A 19,739-nucleotide genomic window follows, 5' to 3' on the forward strand; every position below is an offset into this window, starting at 1 on the left:
TCTCTCATTCAGAACATATTGAGGACACAAAATCCATTGAGTTTGTTTTTGTTGCAATTTGTGGGAGGTCAAGTTACATTATTACTGGACTATTATTCAAAGATGCAACGATCATAAGTCACAGTTTGTGCCTGTTTACTATACTGCCGCTGCACTGTTGCTCCACCCACCATGGGAGTATATGGAGTTTGGGTTTTTGAAGGCTGATACTGATACTGATATTTTTGGACTGAAGCTGCTGTTTGTGCCAATATTCAATATCTTTAAATATGGCCATTTGTATGCCAAAATGTTCCCCAAAAAAATACAAGTATTCAGTGTTTCCCCCTCAATTTTAGTCTCTGAAACAGCATTTAGAACTAGAACTAGAACCCTCCACTGAAATTCAGAATAATAATGATAATAATAATAATAATAATAGTATTGATGCATACTTGTGTGGAATCCAATTAAAATGTTGCATTGGAATTAAGAGCTTCCCATAGGCATCCATGTAGCATTGATCAATTATATAATAAATATGGTACACTGCATCATATCTATCAAATTGGAGGTGGACAACACTGACTGGCTGATGCCGTCTGGAGTTACGTATTCACAAACATTGTGAGAACTCTAATAGCTTAAAAATTCCTAGCAAGGAGTCCGGGCTTAGGAGTGATTTAGGAAAGTTCTCAGAGAAACTCTGAGCAAGGAATGGACAAGAACTTTAGTCATCCAGAATATTACACTGTCAGAAATGAAAATCCCTGTTTAATAAATAGTAAGAGCAATAATCAGAGCATGGGGACCAGGAGGGGATGAGAATGAATGGAATCCCACTTAATAAAGTTATGCAATGCCTTCCCTCTTACCTCCCCTCGGTCCTCCTTTTGAAGTTTGAGCACATCAACCATGAAAGAGGGCCGCATGTTTATCAAAACATGTTTCATTCTTTTATGATTACATAAACCATGTCAAGTGTGGTTATGCTGGAATGGACAGAAGAGAAAATAACATCAGTCATTTCCTCGAAAATGGGGCACCATAGCAATTGGTGTCTTGATACTCTGAGCACAACAATTACAGGATATGTATGAGTGGGTGGGGAGATATTAATCCTTGCCATTCAGCTGAACAAAGCACTACGTAACAACAACATCATAGGGCTCAGAACACACAATAGAGGGTGAATACTGGGTTGATATGGCTAGTTTTGTTACACAGCTCTCAATAACCACAAATTAAGCTTTTAGGTAAAGAAACCATTTTTAAATTATTGGGTGAAGCAACACCATTGCAAATAGTCAATCCAAATTATATACATATATACATCCTATATAGTGTCATATACATATAATGCTTAATGATCCATTTCTACATATACACCTGTTGTAGCTCCACTTTTTACATGTTTACTACACTGAACTACACTGCGGTCCCCTGCTTTGTTTGGACTATTCTGCAGGACTAATGCAAGATCCATGCCGGGTGTGATGGCTTCTTCGATGGCTATATGCACTTTGATCTAAGGGAGAGCTTTAAACTGTATTTCCTCACATAAGTGCATCCTATTTCGGAATAAAGCATGCCTCTATTGTTTCCAAAACACCAACACTCTGAGCGCATGACATTGCCATGTGAATTAAGTAAAGAGGACTGTAATTAAACAGAGTCTGAATGAAAAGGCTATGTTTAACAAATCATCGCAACAAACAGTAAATTACCACTATCTGTGACTGACAGAGTACACTGCAATTATTTCAAATACCTTAAAAAAGAAACAAAGAAGCGAAGTCTATGACTAATTGTCATGCCCAGATGAGCAGCAGTGGTGGTGATGGTGCTGCTGCTAGGTAGAGCGTTCTTTACAGAGCGGAAAGGCTGTCATATTGCCGAGCTAATTAACCGCTGAGACCCTGTGTTAACAACCATGGTAACACTGTAGACTTTTTTATTATGGCACTGCAGGCTATGTTAAAAACTGTTGTGGAGGAAGTATTCATTCGTGCGTTTTTAATTATATGCAATATCCTTATAGGAATATACTGTATATCCTATATATCCTCATAGGGAACTTTTCAAAGTGCTGAGATATCCTGTAGTCTACAGTCCCAGGTTACTGCTTGTGCTGAATGTGACAGACTTTGCCTTTGCTCTTCCCATGAGAGGAATTCAAACTATGTTTTCCTTTGAGCCATCAGAGAGGGGAGGGATTAACTGAGACATTACTACAAAATATTGTAGGCTACCTAGTCAGTCCTTATTTACAACATAGGGTACTATGATGCTGCATGACAGATGCAGGTAGAGGCATGGTGCGGGGGCCTCTATGTAGATACTTGTAGGTAGAACAGACCACATAGACCCAGCTTCTCTCCATGCTACCTGAATACGTTCTTATTAAGCAGGGGGGAAGGATAGGAAAAAAGTGTCAGAGTGTTGGTTCAAGGGTTTTGCGGCTCAGTGAGTCTCAGTTTCAGGAAGCAACCAGATCTGAACAGCGGTGGAGACAGCTGTGGGAGTTAGGTTTCCTCAACAAACATCCACAACATCCTGACTCATGCTGAAGGTCTTGAATGACAAGGATGAATAGCGTTTGCACATTGAGATGCTAGCTACAGACTGAGACAGGTATGACATATGCAAGACTATGTCTACCTCTGCTGACGCCAGACCACAGTCAAACTTGACGCTCTTTGGGTGAGATAATTTAAGCCGTGAGAGATGCTGCATTCGTCCTATCCTTGATCGGATCTGTACAGCTTGTGTGTGTGGCGTGCAACGAAGCGCTGACAATGGTGTGACTCAATCGCTGACTAAGGCCTGTGACTGTGAAAAGCTATTTAAAACATATATTAATACTAATTCCTTCAGGGGTGGAGTTAGGCATGGGTCAGTGGGCAGAGAGAGATGAGGAGAAAACAAGTGGCACCTGAACACTATTTTCTCTCTCCCTATAAATAATCCCTAGCAGGTTGAGAAGCCTGGGGTGACCGAGGACCAGAAGCTGACAGGCGCGCTGACAAACCGGAGGAAGGCTTCGCGAGAACGCCAGTGTTTATAAATTGACTGCGACCCTGAAAGGGAAAGTAAATATAAAGGTGTAATTCGGTCGCACTCGCCCCCGTCGTCCGCGTTCCTGCGCGTTAGTCTCGGCGGAATTGCCGCAGCATTGCCGAAAAAAAACAGGAAGGAGCCGTTCCTAATCTCTCTTTGCCACCGACGTTTGACCTCGCCGGAGTTGGCCACGGTTTTCGACTACTTCCCACTGCACCGCATTTCTCAAACTCAGGAGCTGGGATGTCAACAAGTGGCTCCTGGGTCAGCTGCCTAGCTCCAGAAAGTAACAGGAAAGTAAAGCACTTTTTGAGATGGTACAGTCTAGTGTGATGATTTTCTGATATCCATAGAAGAAGTTGGAAGACTTCTGCCTACCTTGCCAATGTTTGACAAATACAGTTCAACAAACTCAAATCCATACAAACCCAGAAACACTCCCACACACACACTAGCCCTACAGAAAAATCCTAAAATACTAATGCACTGTTCCACTCTGCACACATGGAGAGTGGAATAACTACTAGAGTGGCTATCAGGGTACGATTATTGGTGTCAAGCTAATATTTCAAAACAGCACTTAAACTAGCGAATGTGAACCGACAAACGGGAGCACATTCTGCTTTCTTCTCCTTACGGGTTTGTTAAGCAGAAGTTGTATTTATCCGCTACGTCATAAGAGCGATTAGAAAGTGTTAACTCACTTCCTGAGCCACGAGAGAGCTGCTAATTGCTGCCAAATATCATCTAACACGCCAACATAATTTGCTTAGGGTCCAGCACGGCGGTTTTTATTAATGTTCTGAAATCCAACGCTGCTAACTGAATCATGAAACTGTAGTAACTGGATAATGGAAGGGCCGTGAGGTAGAATGACCCCTGCTGTGTTCTCCTGCATACTTAGGCCTGATGCAGTAATAACACAGCGAGGAGCTCCGTTCGCTGTGGTTAAGATGGAGTAGACAGGGCTTTTTTGTGGTCCATCATGGTACAGTCAACTCCACCCCGGCCCCATTAATCAATTTCTTGATAATGACCTGGAGTGGGGTTCATAAAACAAATTACAGAGATGGAGTGTCAGATTACCTCAGGCTTTTAGACTGTGGGCAGTGGCAGTGATGAGACTGGATTTACATTGCGGAGTGTGTGTGTGTGTGTGTGTGTGTGTGTGTGTGTGTTGATCTGTTATTTAACCCTAGAAGAGCCAGATATGCTCTTTTCATTTCCAGCTAAACTCTGTGTCCCATCAGATCTGAGTCACATAGGGTAAAACGACTCCTTGATTTACTGTAAAGGGACAGCATTAGCTGCAGTAGATAAGGTTTAGGCTATAGTCACAGACAGTTTGATGTTTGTCTCTCATCCAGTCACTATAATCAATACCAATCACCCCTTAAATACTAGCCAAAGTGCTTGGTTTGGGGTTTCCAAAATCAGTTTAGGCGCTTCAGCCTTGCTCCATGAGATAAGTTAGGATGTTAAGCTAAAAAAAACAAAAAAAACAAAAAAATTAATCATCTTTTTTTCTCTTTTCCTAGAAACAAAACCCCCAAATGAGATTTAAGCGAACGGCTTAATCACTCTTATCCCGCATCTCTCTCTCTCTCAGCCTCTCTATCACCCCCCCCACACACACACACACACACACACACACACACACACATCCCCCTCTATTTGCCTGTCTTTCCCTCTCCTTTCCTATTCCAACCTGTTTGTGCCCACTCTTCCTGTCTCTCTCCCACCCCCACCGCACTCCCTGCCTCCCCTGTCCTCATGCTTAATGGGGCTGGCTTCACGTATACTCGGTAACAAAAGAGAGAGAGGGAGAGAGAGAGACAGACAGACAGACAGAGAGAGCGAGAGAGAGAGAGAGAGCGAGAGCGGAAGCGTGGAGGCCGGGTCCAGACATCTCTCAGCGAGGGGTAGAGGCTGGCCCACACAGATAAGCCCTTCTCCCCACCGTCAGCAGACAGAGAGGGCTTTGTGGGGAGAGGATAAGCATCCAATTGATTTCAGGTTTGAAAATGGAAAGTGTACTCTACACAAACTAACTCTGGGGGAGCCGGGATGGTGAGTGTCAGAGCAGCGGGGTCCGGGGGAATATTTGCAGGGGCCTAAGTGTGTTATTTTATATTTTACCTGACAGTAGTGTACTCACAGTGGGGCTGGAAATGTAACTTTCTCTCTGTCTCTCTATGTCTCTCAGGGTATATGAGAACAAGTCAACATGCGAACCGATGGACAGTTTTAGTTGCCGTTACTGTAGCAGGTTAACTTTTTATTAATAGCTATTTTGACAGCTGGCTGTGTCCCGTATGTGCGGAAGATGTTTTGTGCCCCTGGGGTAAAAATAAAGCATATGGGCGTCAATGGGAAAATCAACCGATCACCACCAAACATGCGCAGAAATACATTTTGAAATGTATTTCAGCATTGTTTACTTGCAGCTGGGAAAGGTGAATAAAAGACCCATCTTACTCTCCTGTAGTGAAACATGCGTGAGAACTCCCAGCTAGGATAGAAGTCCAGTTGGCTTGTTAGCATGCAAGGGCTGAGTGGAAACTAATATGCACTGACATAAAACCAGACAGAGGGGGTAAAGGGGGGTGTTACTTCCATCAGAATGATGCTGCAGCAGTGCAAGACCTTGGATAAATAGGTCAGGTAAATATCAATATACAGTTGATAATGCCTTACACTATCAGGCCTATGGAAGAAACCCAGCATCTGACACCATAAAGCACGCCCTAGTAGACCAATAAGGAATGCATATTAACCTGACTGGGGTGCTGAAATATCAACACTAATTGGCAGAGGTAGGGAAAAGGGGCGAGAGGTGTGGAGAGCCTGTTAATAAAGCAGTGTTGGGCTCCCGTGTCGCAGTATACGCGTCCCTGACCTCACTTCACCTTCTCCTAAAAAGACACAAAATGAAACCTAGTGTTATTTTAGGCCTCACAGGGCCCATTATTCTTCCCAGTAAGTAGCAATCATAAAGAATTTATTGCCTAATTCTGGCGTCATCTTAAGTCCCGCTGTAGGAGTAGCTATCACTGCGAGCTGTCACTGTGATTTCCGTCTGTAGACAGGAAAGCTGGACACGTTCGACCTTTTGGGCGCACCCTTCTCTACCACTTGACAGCCACTATGCCTATTATTATCATCACTTCCATATCTGTTCTAATGACTTCCCAACTGTAGCACTGCCCTCTGTCATGGTGCTTCAGTATTAATCCTCCTCCTTATCGCTGCCCTTCTCTCTCGCTGTCCCTCTACCCCCCTCTCTCTCTCTCTCTCTCTCTACCTCCATATATATATGGAAGTTAGGGAGAGAGAGAGACGATATGCATCTCATCTTTCAAACAGATCCACCTGCATATTTTAGGTTGGCTAATTGGACATGTCTATACAAGTGTGAATGAGAATATTAGATCTGCACTAATGTTACACGTAAATGATACAGTTATAGATAATAAAATGCATTGAGTGTACAGGGACCTGGTGTTTCTTTTATTGTCTCCCATACTGTTTTACTACCAGAAAATCTATTCCCTGTCAGTTGCTCCTTTGTGTGTTACTGGAACAATCTTATACCTATAAAAGGTTTTTTCCCCCCCATCATTCCCCATCAGAAAGACAATTCTGGCCATTTTCGACCTGGATCCTATTTTGCATCATTTTCCATAATGCCAATTCGGACCAAAATCTCATCAGTTTCCTCACTATTGAGCTGCATGCGTCTTGCTTGCCTGGGCATGTAGCTCTCCAATAAAGACCTATCAGGCCAATGGACACTCCAAAAACTTGATCCCAAGCTCAGCCAAAGCGTGTCTTTTTCAACACATTGATGCTCACTCTGTAATGAGACATGTCTATATTTAAGTTTATCCATGACCTGACAACTTTCATCATTTATTTTGCACTACTTGACATGGGTATGTGTTCTTTTACTCTGCTGAATAATGCTCATTTACATCTATTTACTGACAAGTCTCATTATAGAGCGATCATTGTGTGCTTTTGTGATCGATTTTAGGAGTGTCCATTGGCCCAATAGGATTTCACTGAAGAGCAAACGAGATGTATGTAGCTCTATATTGAAGCAGTTGATGAGATTTTAGTCAGAATCGATTGGTATGACGAAAAATGATGGGAAAATAGGGTGGAATTAGCTGGAATTATCGTTCAATATACATTATTAGTAAAGAATTAGTCTAGGCACATCCAAAACACCAGGTGCTTAATGAATATGGAAAGCAGAAATAGAGAAAAACAAACGTGAGCTTTGTTTGAAATATTACTTTACAACTTTAATTTTTTGTTTCTATCGTTTCTGTCTGCAAACTTTAAATGTAAAATTTAATCTTAATTTAATGTTTTACTTCCAAGAACAAAGACCAAGCCAACCTTTTTGAAAAAGTTTTTGTAGAAAATTTAAAAGGCTTGAGTATCAGTGGGGGAATGAAACTATGAGGGGCCCTTAGGGACACTATTCAGAATTACCATGCATATACATGTATTTTTCCTCTCACATACACATATGAAACCAAACTCATTCACATACTATACTGAAAACCACACACACATACAAGTGAAATGCTTTTACATACACAACTGAAACACTCACACACAAACAACTGAAAAATTATACGCTCACATACACAACTGAAAAGCTCTCATGAAAAATATTGAAAAGCTTTCACACATACTAGTAAAGTGTGCTCATATACACAGTTGAAATGCTCTCATATAGTATAGTGAAAACCTTTTACATAAACTATTGAAAAGCTTTCACACATACTAGTAAAGTGTGCTCATATACAGTTGAAAATTTTCCTCTCACATACACATGAAACCAAACTCATTCACATACTATACTGAAATCCTCACACACATACAAGTGAAATGCTTTTACATACACAACTGAAAAGCTCTCATAAAAACTAGTGAAACCTTTTACATTGACTACTAAAAAGCTTTCACACATACTAGTAAAATGTGTTCATATACACAGCTGAAATGCTCTTGTATAATATTATGAAATATAACAGTTCAGTAGTGAATACGAGCATTACAGTTAAAAAGGAAGGCCTTCCTGTCATGTGAAGGAAACAGGAAGACTCCACACTAGGAAGTGCATGTGCTCTTGCTGAATTTGAAGTACTTCAACCACAATGTATGTTCATCTGATCCTCTTTGTTTTTCAAATCCAAACTTTATTTTTTGAGGTGAGAGGCAATGAAGAGGATGTTGCAAGTTTTTTTACTAGTGCTCTGCAATGCATTGAGTCACTGCAAAGCGAAGAGTCCAACCATTTCGGTGAGGAGAGGCTTTATAGAGTGCTCGATGATCATACACGAACTCTATCTGCATTTCTTGCTGTGTCCAGATATGATCATGATAATAGGGATGTCAGTAACCTACTAGGATCATTGTATAGATGCTTTCGCAACTTGCTGCATGAACATGAGGCCAGACGGAGATCCACTGATGTGACCAACAATTTGATACCCCCAATAACCTTGACTGGCCATCCAGGTCGGCCCCGATACAGCATAGCCGCCGAACAGATTTCTCACTGTGTCCATTGGTATGACATGGCAGAGAATTGCATCATGCTTTGGAATCAGTCGAAGAACCCTATACAGACACAGACAAACTCTGGGAGTTGAGCCATTAAGATATGCAGTAGTGTCAAATCAAGACCTGGACAGCGTTGTGACTAATATACTACAGAACACTCCAAATGCAGGTGAAGCATACGTACTTGGAAGCCTGAGATCACGTGGTTTAAGGGTTCAGCGTTGGCGGGTCAGACAGAGCCTGCATCAAGTGGATCCCATTGGGCGGTCAATTAGACGTCGTCATGCTATACGCCGAAGGGTCTATAGTGTTCAAGCCCCCAACCAATTATGGTAAGTTATTACCAATAAAAAAAAAATGTATTATTACTATCATTATTATTATTACTATTATGAATAATATGTGTATATATATGTATATATATATATATATATATATATACATATATATATATATATATAATTATTATTATTATTAAATGTATTATTATTATATTATTATGTATATGTATTATTATTAAAAATGTATTATTACCAATTATGGTAAGTTGACTTGTAACTGTTTTGTATTATCTATAAGGTAAACAACACTTTGATATAGTTGGCAAGTTTTAAGTATATATTTTCTTTAATGTAGTGTATATCTCCCAACAGGCATTTTGACGGCAACCACAAGCTGGTTAGGTGGCGGATGGTCTTTCATGGCTGTGTTGATGGCTTCAGCCGGACTATTATATACTTACGGTGCTTATCTAACAACAGAGCCTCAAGTGTCTTGTCATTATTTTTAGGAGGAGTGGAGAACTTTGGTTTGCCCTTAAGGGTCAGATGTGATCACGGTATGGAAAATATACATGTTGCCCGTTTTATGTTGGAAAGAAGGGGATTGAACAGTCGTAGTGTTATTACAGGTGTTTCAGTACACAACCAAAGGATTGAGAGACTATGGGCAGAACTCAATAGAGTTGTATCTAGACACTTTATAAACATTTTTAACTTCATGGAGGAACAGGGTATACTGGATTCATTGAATGAACTACATCTATTTTGTCTGCATTATGTTTATTTACCAAGAATTGAAAGGGCAATAACAGAATTCATCAACCAGTGGAACAACCATGGCCTCTCCACACAAGGGGGGCAGACACCTCTTCAGCTGTGGCATACAGGTGTCATAAACAGCACAGGAATCCATCCGGTTATAAATGACATTTTTGATGTTGATAACTATTATGGCATTGATGAAGAAGGGCCATTACCTGAACTTCAAACCAATAATAATGTTATAATTCCAGACATTGACATAACCATTAATGAGACCACAATGAACATTATTCAACAAGTGAATCCACTTGAAAATGATGGGAACCATGGAATAGATGTGTTTTCTTCACTTCTGCACTTTCTTCAGTGAATAACATGGGAGTTATGTTAAGGTTTTGTTAAAACATTTTGTTTTCTTCACTTGTGCAGTGTATTCAGTGAATTACATGGGAGTTATGTTAAAGTTTTGTTAAAACATTGTTTTATTAAAAATAAATGAACATAATAAACATTTGTTCAAAACTAACAAGCATTTGTTCAAAGCATTTTTTCAAAAAGACAGACCGAGAGACAAGCAGAGACTGAGACAGGCAGAGGGAGAAACAGATAGACAGACAGACACATAAGAGACCGACAGATAAGAGACAGGAGGGGGAGAGACAGAGAGGCACAGACAGACCACGACTGACAGAGACAGACACGCAGAGAGAGACATACAAGAGACAGATAAAGTGAGACACAGAAAGAGATATAGAGCATGATATGTTCATGCTTAATTGTCTAAATTCTAATTGTCTAAAGTATACCTTAACAGTTGGTATGAAACGGTATGAATACGAGACATGTCGTTAAAAATAAATGTAAGCATTTTTTAAAATATAGTTTGACTGAGTCAGCTGAAATATAAAATACATCATGACTCAATATTCTCTAATGATTGCAAACTTTATTGCAGACGGCAATATAATTTTAAGGGAAAGTGGGCATTCAGCAATGCAACTAACAACTGTCCTTTTTAACTTTTTTCAAAGACACACAGACCGAGACAAGCAGAGAGAGAAAGGCAGAGACGGAGACAAGCAGAGAAAGTGAGACAGACAGAGAAATGCATACAGAGCATGATATGTTCATGCCCTGCCAAACCCATATGTGTTTCCTAATGCAAAGTCAAACTTCTCCTTGAACAGTTGGTATGACACATGTAGTGGCAACTTGATGCAGTTAACACATGTGTTGGCCATAGGGAACATTGGTGTAGAAGAGAAGTCGTCATCTCCTTTATGAATGAACTGGACAGAGGGAGTTGGGGAAAAGCCGATAGGTGGTACCACAGATGCTCCAGTTGCGAAGGCCAATATCTTCTGTAGTTTGGATGGCCCTTCTTCTTCTTCTATAAAAACAGAAAAACATTATAAGTGGTAGTTGGTCCAATTAACATGTATATGAAACATCTCTAGAGCAATTAACATCAGCTGATACTGAATAAATTGTTCAATAAGAGTATTTTACTTCTCAAAACCAAAGCGTCAAAAAACTGAATGACTCTTATAGCAATGAATTTATAACACGCCTTTCATCTTTCAGCAATCTCAAGGTGCTACGTGATAATGATACTACAACCAAGAGAATAAGTCAGTTTAAGCTATAATGTTTTTGTTATACAGGTATGTTTTGTAAAAAAAAAAAATTATAATTAAAAAATAATAATAATACTAAAATATAAATAGATGCATCAGTTTACTTGTACACTAAACTGTCAATTACCTTCTGCATCCTGGAGATAGTCTCTCCAGAAGGTAACGACCATCTCCTCAGCAGCTCTCTTGTTGCTCCCTTCTGGAGACAGACGAATGCTGAAAAGATCATCCACCCGGTCAGCAGTCAGTGTGCTTGGCTCATAGCAGAACAGGGGGCGAAAGCTGTCTGGATGCCTTCGGATTTTCTCCAGAACCCCAAGAGTTTTCAGTCCTTCACAGAATCTGTACAAAGAACATGGAACAATTGTACTAATTTTGCATAATTTAATTAGGGTTGTGCATTGTCAATTTGTCACTTAGTTTTATATAAAAATAATAGATTTTGTGAAGTTAGTCCTAGACTATGTTGGTCAATGGGTAAAATTCTGATCCCTATTCTGATTAACCTGACTGTAAACAACCAACACTGAATACCTTTGAAATGGACCTTGAACCCTGTGGATGACCTGAAACATGACAATGTCATGTACCAGCAGATCCCTGTCTCTTATCGACCGCATAGGCCTCAGACATCCTGCATTGGCCAAGTAGTCAAGCAGAGGTGCCTTTGACTTCTCAAGGTCCTCAAGGGTTGTACTTTCAGATACCTATCATCACAAGGAGCAGCAGGATGGCTTGTTATGGAGGCTACTTATTAGTCTTATAACTTATTAGTAAGAACCCAGACACTAGAGGTCTGCATAATTACATGATGCCCAAGGGTCCCCTAACAGTTCATAGCAGTGCAGGTTTTTTTCCACATTGCTACAATGTGATAAAAAACAAGGAGAATACACTTTGAGAATACACAATTTATAAAGATATACTCAGGCGGTCTCCATGTTTTGGCCATGTTTACTGTTTACATGTTGACTGTTTACTGGGAGTTTTACTTCAAAACAGGTTAAAAAACAAACAAACAAAAAAGCAAACTTACTAAAAGGGTCCTTGATGGTCTCACATACAGGGCTTTGGTTTTATAAACCTTATGGATTAGCATCCCATTCAGCTCCTGACCCTCCTGGAGCTTAGGGGACACCAGCTTATTGCCACAAGCCATTAGAAACTGGAGGCTACAAAGAAGATGGGGATATTACAACAACAAAAAATGCTTTTAGGCTATGTAGCTTAACAATATGTTGTTAGTGTGTGTGTATGTGTGGGTGTGTGTGTGCGCGTGTCCGTCTCCTTGGTTTCTTGCTCCTATGAGGTGTGTGACTGAATCATGTACATTTTAAAACAAATGCTATTGTTATATATGTTTGTAATAATCATGATTGCACTTTGTAAACCTGTTTGTTTTTTTGTTTGTTTTTTAAAGTGCTCTATAAATAAAGATTATTATATTATTAATATACAAAGTAAGAAGAAGAAAAAATAGGCCTTTACCTGACATCCTCCGGAATGTGCTCACCAAAGCTATCCCTGATGCGTTCCATAACAGTCTGGTGGTCCCAGGCCTTCTGGAATTCAAAGGCACTGAGGATGTGCCCATGTTTGTGTAACCGTAATTTTGGATGTTGTTTGCACACTACTCCCCATGATGGATTCGGGAGTAGTATTACGTCCTTGTTGAAATGGTCATGCTGCTGTGCTCTAGCTCTGAAATAACAATGTAACTATTAGACTACATGAAAACAGCCAGTGCAAGTTAAGTCATGCTGCCATAGATAATACAATACTGAGACCACAGTAGTACAACATCATGCAAACCTGTACAAACCATTACGCATCAAATCACATGGATATCTTAAGTATGGCAAGTTTGACAAGAGCAAAATACTAACCGTCACCCCTTACCGACCCTCCTCTGGCTGTGAACCGATCCTCCCGCTGCCTAACGTTATATATTTCCTCTCGTTTGCCCGCAAAGATTTTAGTGGGTATACGGCGTATACCTGCGTATCACGTAGACTACACCACTGGTTCACAGTCCCTGCCAGAAGGGGGTCGATAATGGGTGACGGTCTGTTAATGCAGAAGATTGGAAACGATTGCCATTCTATAAATATATCAAGCTAAGCTATAGAGCAAGTTAGGCCTGGCCCTGAATATCAAAATATTCAGATCATCCTTTTTCAGTTTGGTATTTGGACATGCAAGTATTCAGATACAGTTAAGTGTAACGTTATCTAATGTGGGACGGTAATATGAAAGATAATTTCAAATTCCGACTATTTATAATTACCTTTTTCTCCTCGTGCCTGATGTCCATGTGCCGAAGCACTGCTGCGCTTGATAACGTGGTGCACATTCTCTCCTGACTGGAGCTGCAGCTGGCAGTGGCACGCTGCTACGCTGGCGGGATGGGAAGAGCGATGCTAGGTGACTGTCCAGCGTGTCCACACTTGGAGTTGCAACGACCGGTTGCTGCCCGATTGTTGTCGCATTTGACAGGGTTCTGATGGTCTCCGCTGAGGCCAATATATTGTTAAGTAATGCCGCTGCTTCGGTTAGGCTACTTGCAGGCTGTTGAGCAGACATCAGTGTGGCGAACGAACGAACAACAGTCGTTCGCTGTAAGTCTGCAGGCTACAGCTAGAAAAATTTGAAACCAACCACCTTCCGGTTCAACTGAAACGCCTTCCGTTTTAACTGAAATCAAATCCTCTCATACACCATACTGAAATGCTTTCATACAAAATTATTTTTTTCACTATACTATATGAGAGCATTTCAACTGTGTATATGAGCACACTTTACTAGTATGTGTGAAAGCTTTTCAATAGTTTTCATGAGAGCTTTTCAGTTGTGTATGTGAGCGTATAATTTTTCAGTTTGTGTGAGTGTTTCAGTTGTGTATGTAAAAGCATTTCACTTGTATGTGTGTGTGGTTTTCAGTATAGTATGTGAATGAGTTTGGTTTCATATGTGTATGTGAGAGGAAAAATACATGTATATGCATGGTAATTCTGAATAGTGTCCCTAAGGGCCCCTCATATGAAACAATTCTTCTCAGTTCCTGAAATATTGACTTTTTGGAGATAGTTTTTTTCCTTTTTCCTTTTTTTGACACTGACAATATATTGAGCCCGTGCTTTCCATTTTCTCATTAGGTCTCAGGGTTTTTACGGCTGACGTATTGCTTGGTAAATATTGATTTTTCAGTGTAAGCTGATTATTGTCTCCAGATGGAGCCTATTGAGATGACTGGCAGAAAGAAGCTCCAGATATAGACAACCTGCTGTAGCAGAAGCATGACAATCACATCCCCTGTAATGGATAGGCCGCTGTCACAAGTGAAAGATGATGCTCTCAACAAATTTTAAGAATCTCAACACTTGTCTGTTTTCCTCTCTTGTTCTCCTCAGCCTGAGTTGGAGAGACAAGATTATGTCATTTAGCGCATCCCTTCATGCTCTGGTCTTTTTATTTTGCCAAAATGCAGCATCGCCAACACTGCCAGTTTGGGAGAACTAGTTAATTTAAGGGCTCTTGATGGACAATTTAACATGAATTTGAGAGGATTTTGGCGACAGAGCTGCTTTGTTTTCCATATTCACATTCACTGTGACGGGCGTCCTGCGGTGAGCGAAACCCATCCAAGCCGACTGCTTTCTTTAGCATTGGATTACACATATTGCTTGCTCAACAATCCATTGCAAGGCAAATACTGTCATGACTAAGCATGTGTCTGCCTGTGTGTGTGTGTGTGTGCTGAAGCCATCAACACAGCCATGAAAGACCATCCGCCACCTAACCAGCTTGTGGTTGCCGTCAAAATGCCTGTTGGGAGATATACACTACATTAAAGAAAATATATACTTAAAACTTGCCAACTATATCAAAGTGTTGTTTACCTTATAGATAATACAAAACAGTTACAAGTCAACTTACCATAATTGGTAATAATACATTTTTAATAATAATACATATACATAATAATATAATAATAATACATTTAATAATAATAATAATTATATATATATATATATATGTATATATATATATATATATATATATACATATATATACACATATTATTCATAATAGTAATAATAATAATGATAGTAATAATACATTTTTTTTTTATTGGTAATAACTTACCATAATTGGTTGGGGGCTTGAACACTATAGACCCTTCGGCGTATAGCATGACGACGTCTAATTGACCGCCCAATGGGATCCACTTGATGCAGGCTCTGTCTGACCCGCCAACGCTGAACCCTTAAACCACGTGATCTCAGGCTTCCAAGTACGTATGCTTCACCTGCATTTGGAGTGTTCTGTAGTATATTAGTCACAACGCTGTCCAGGTCTTGATTTGACACTACTGCATATCTTAATGGCTCAACTCCCAGAGTTTGTCTGTGTCTGTATAGGGTTCTTCGACTGATTCCAAAGCATGATGCAATTCTCTGCCATGTCATACCAATGGACACAGTGAGAAATCTGTTCGGCGGCTATGCTGTATCGGGGCCGACCTGGATGGCCAGTCAAGGTTATTGGGGGTATCAAATTGTTGGTCACATCAGTGGATCTCCGTCTGGCCTCATGTTCATGCAGCAAGTTGCGAAAGCATCTATACAATGATCCTAGTAGGTTACTGACATCCCTATTATCATGATCATATCTGGACACAGCAAGAAATGCAGATAGAGTTCGTGTATGATCATCGAGCACTCTATAAAGCCTCTCCTCACCGAAATGGTTGGACTCTTCGCTTTGCAGTGACTCAATGCATTGCAGAGCACTAGTAAAAAAACTTGCAACATCCTCTTCATTGCCTCTCACCTCAAAAAATAAAGTTTGGATTTGAAAAACAAAGAGGATCAGATGAACATACATTGTGGTTGAAGTACTTCAAATTCAGCAAGAGCACATGCACTTCCTAGTGTGGAGTCTTCCTGTTTCCTTCACATGACAGGAAGGCCTTCCTTTTTAACTGTAATGCTCGTATTCACTACTGAACTGTTATATTTCATAATATTATACAAGAGCATTTCAGCTGTGTATATGAACACATTTTACTAGTATGTGTGAAAGCTTTTTAGTAGTCAATGTAAAAGGTTTCACTAGTTTTTATGAGAGCTTTTCAGTTGTGTATGTAAAAGCATTTCACTTGTATGTGTGTGAGGATTTCAGTATAGTATGTGAATGAGTTTGGTTTCATGTGTATGTGAGAGGAAAATTTTCAACTGTATATGAGCACACTTTACTAGTATGTGTGAAAGCTTTTCAATAGTTTATGTAAAAGGTTTTCACTATACTATATGAGAGCATTTCAACTGTGTATATGAGCACACTTTACTAGTATGTGTGAAAGCTTTTCAATATTTTTCATGAGAGCTTTTCAGTTGTGTATGTGAGCGTATAATTTTTCAGTTTGTGTGAGTGTTTCAGTTGTGTATGTAAAAGCATTTCACTTGTATGTGTGTGTGGTTTTCAGTATAGTATGTGAATGAGTTTGGTTTCATATGTGTATGTGAGAGGAAAAATACATGTATATGCATGGTAATTCTGAATAGTGTCCCTAAGGGCCCCTCATATGAAACAATTCTTCTCAGTTCCTGAAATATTGACTTTTTGGAGATAGTTTTTTTCCTTTTTCCTTTTTTTGACACTGACAATATATTGAGCCCGTGCTTTCCATTTTCTCATTAGGTCTCAGGGTTTTTACGGCTGACGTATTGCTTGGTAAATATTGATTTTTCAGTGTAAGCTGATTATTGTCTCCAGATGGAGCCTATTGAGATGACTGGCAGAAAGAAGCTCCAGATATAGACAACCTGCTGTAGCAGAAGCATGACAATCACATCCCCTGTAATGGATAGGCCGCTGTCACAAGTGAAAGATGATGCTCTCAACAAATTTTAAGAATCTCAACACTTGTCTGTTTTCCTCTCTTGTTCTCCTCAGCCTGAGTTGGAGAGACAAGATTATGTCATTTAGCGCATCCCTTCATGCTCTGGTCTTTTTATTTTGCCAAAATGCAGCATCGCCAACACTGCCAGTTTGGGAGAACTAGTTAATTTAAGGGCTCTTGATGGACAATTTAACATGAATTTGAGAGGATTTTGGCGACAGAGCTGCTTTGTTTTCCATATTCACATTCACTGTGACGGGCGTCCTGCGGTGAGCGAAACCCATCCAAGCCGACTGCTTTCTTTAGCATTGGATTACACATATTGCTTGCTCAACAATCCATTGCAAGGCAAATACTGTCATGACTAAGCATGTGTCTGCCTGTGTGTGTGTGTGTGTGTGTGTGTGAGTGTGTGTATGTATGTGCACAAATTTTGAAGAGGAGAGAAAAGGAGAACGCATGCAAAACAACTAAGCACCCTTCCACATGGACGCACACACACACACACAAACACACACACAAGCATAGAAAAGCACAAATGAGAGAAGCAAGACCTTATATAAACTGAACCAAAAACTGGACCTATCCACTGTATATCAGCAAGGAAGCAAAGGGAATGCTCAGAGACAGTGAGACACAACCACATTACAGATTTCAGATTTCAAATCATTTATTCATTTTCCCCATCCATTTTCGTCTCTATCTTTCTCTTTCTCTCCTCTCTCACTCTCTCCGCTTATTTCAAACCTTATTTCCAATCAGGGCACTGTCTTGTCCTTAATTATTCAACCGTTTAAGTCGGTTATTTAAAGCACAGTACATGCTGGTATCTTAGCAACTCCTCCACAAGAACTTTCGTTTTCTTTTCTTTCTTTTTTTAAATCACGTAGAACATTTGTTGTCGATATTAAATATAGATCCTTGCATTGTGACAAAACAGGCAGCAACACCTTCTGCCGTCGACTGGCAGCAGCAACGCCGTATGAAAGACATGGGACAAAAGCCATCATCCTTAATGAGCTTAGAGCTATACATGGCAGGTGAGGCAGCGGGAGACTACAAAGCTCTCCCTCTAATCATTGTTTCATTCCCCTACTGCTCATAGTTACCTCCTCGCTACAGCGCAGAAAGCATTTAATTAACTCTGACTTTTACTTTGCTTGCCTCCGTTTTTTTTTTTCTTTTTTTAGCTGGAGCAGACATCCACTTAGCAACTGCACAGTAACACCCCAGCAACCACAGATTCAAAGAGCTGGTTATTAATTTAATTGGTTGATAAACACTCCAAGTCCTGGATTATAGAGAAAGGACCTGAGGAGTCAAGGAGAGCAAGGTTTTAAGGTAAAAAAAACAAAACAAAAAACAGTCTGAGTTTAAAACTTTATTGTAGGTCTGGGGACTCTGTCGGATCTCCACAAGACAAAAGGCAAAAATTTGGTCATTTTAGGTCCTTAGATGAAAAACAAAAAAAAAACCCCACTGGAATCCACCGTCAACGTCAACCCAAAGAAGCATCTTATTGTGAAAAAAAGTTCACAATAAGATATTATAGCATGGTAAAAATTCATATTACAACAGCTTTAGAAACTGTTTTGAAGTGATATTTCGAAAGCTATTTAGGTCTCAATTTCACAAAACGATCCAGGTAGCAGCTATGGACTACGGACGTCATCTCAACTGTCATTTTGCCACTCTACTTCCACGGATTTTGAACGTTGGCCGTCATATCAACATCTTTTCAATGTCAAAATGTTTGCTGTGTCTACTCAAAACTCCAATGCTCCATTAATCAAGGAACAGGCACCACCTGCCACATTGAAATCAAATTTAATGGGTCTAGCTTTTAACTTCTTAAGTCTGTATGAAATCCTATTTCAGCAATTCAACATTTTCTGAACAAAAGCTTAGAGAAATTTCAACATCAACAATTACCAAAAACATCAGATATTTTGAAGGAGCAGTACTGGAAGGACAGAGAGAGAAATTAATAAAGAGAAAGAGATAGATACAAACAAACAGACATACAGATATACAGTACACTGATTAAGGGTGTGCTGGGAGGATGGCTACGAGTATGGGTGTATGGGCAAGTATTGGGTGTTGTTATCAGGATCATTCTCTGAATCACTGCCTGCTAGAGAGCCAGCCAGTTCAACCAGCCAAATCGTCTTTAATAACGTCTCACTAAGCAAACAGGTGGGAACGTGACACAGAAGCGAGGGGGGGGGGAGGGGATCAGGGTGGTGATGCAGAGTCGCTCAGTTTGGTTACAGATATATGATCCAACCATCAGAGTGGACATAGCAAGTGATGTGAAAGACAGAAGGCAAACAAGAGAGAGAGACAGAGAGAGAGAGAGAGAGAGAGAGAGAGAGAGAATGATGTAGATAGAGGGAGATGGATAAATAAAATGAGACTGTTTGTGTTGAAGAGAGTCCAGAGTGGCAACAACACACTGGTACAAATAATAAGCGTATACAGTTCTATCATTTTTTTTTATAATCCTCCTATTATGCAATTATCCAACAGGAC

The 19,739-nt window shown here is 40.0% G+C and overlaps 2 protein-coding genes across 2 annotated transcripts in view; both read right to left on the bottom strand.

Moving 5' to 3' along the window:
* adcy2a (adenylate cyclase 2a) overlaps window positions 1-19,739 on the bottom strand; it is an 86,358-nt gene that overhangs the window by 55,710 nt on the left and 10,909 nt on the right. The window lies entirely within an intron of this gene.
* On the bottom strand, window positions 10,793-15,497 carry LOC139924655 (G2/M phase-specific E3 ubiquitin-protein ligase-like). The gene is made up of 6 exons (XM_078287026.1): window positions 15,449-15,497; window positions 12,791-13,001; window positions 12,339-12,474; window positions 11,837-12,009; window positions 11,430-11,644; window positions 10,793-11,052 (listed from the first exon to the last, which is right to left on the bottom strand). Exons 1-6 carry the CDS (start codon window positions 15,495-15,497, stop codon window positions 10,793-10,795), a joined length of 1,044 nt encoding a protein of 347 aa, XP_078143152.1.

The sequence above is a fragment of the Centroberyx gerrardi genome, chromosome 12 (genome assembly GCF_048128805.1).
Source record: "Centroberyx gerrardi isolate f3 chromosome 12, fCenGer3.hap1.cur.20231027, whole genome shotgun sequence".
Lineage (NCBI taxonomy): Eukaryota > Metazoa > Chordata > Actinopteri > Beryciformes > Berycidae > Centroberyx > Centroberyx gerrardi.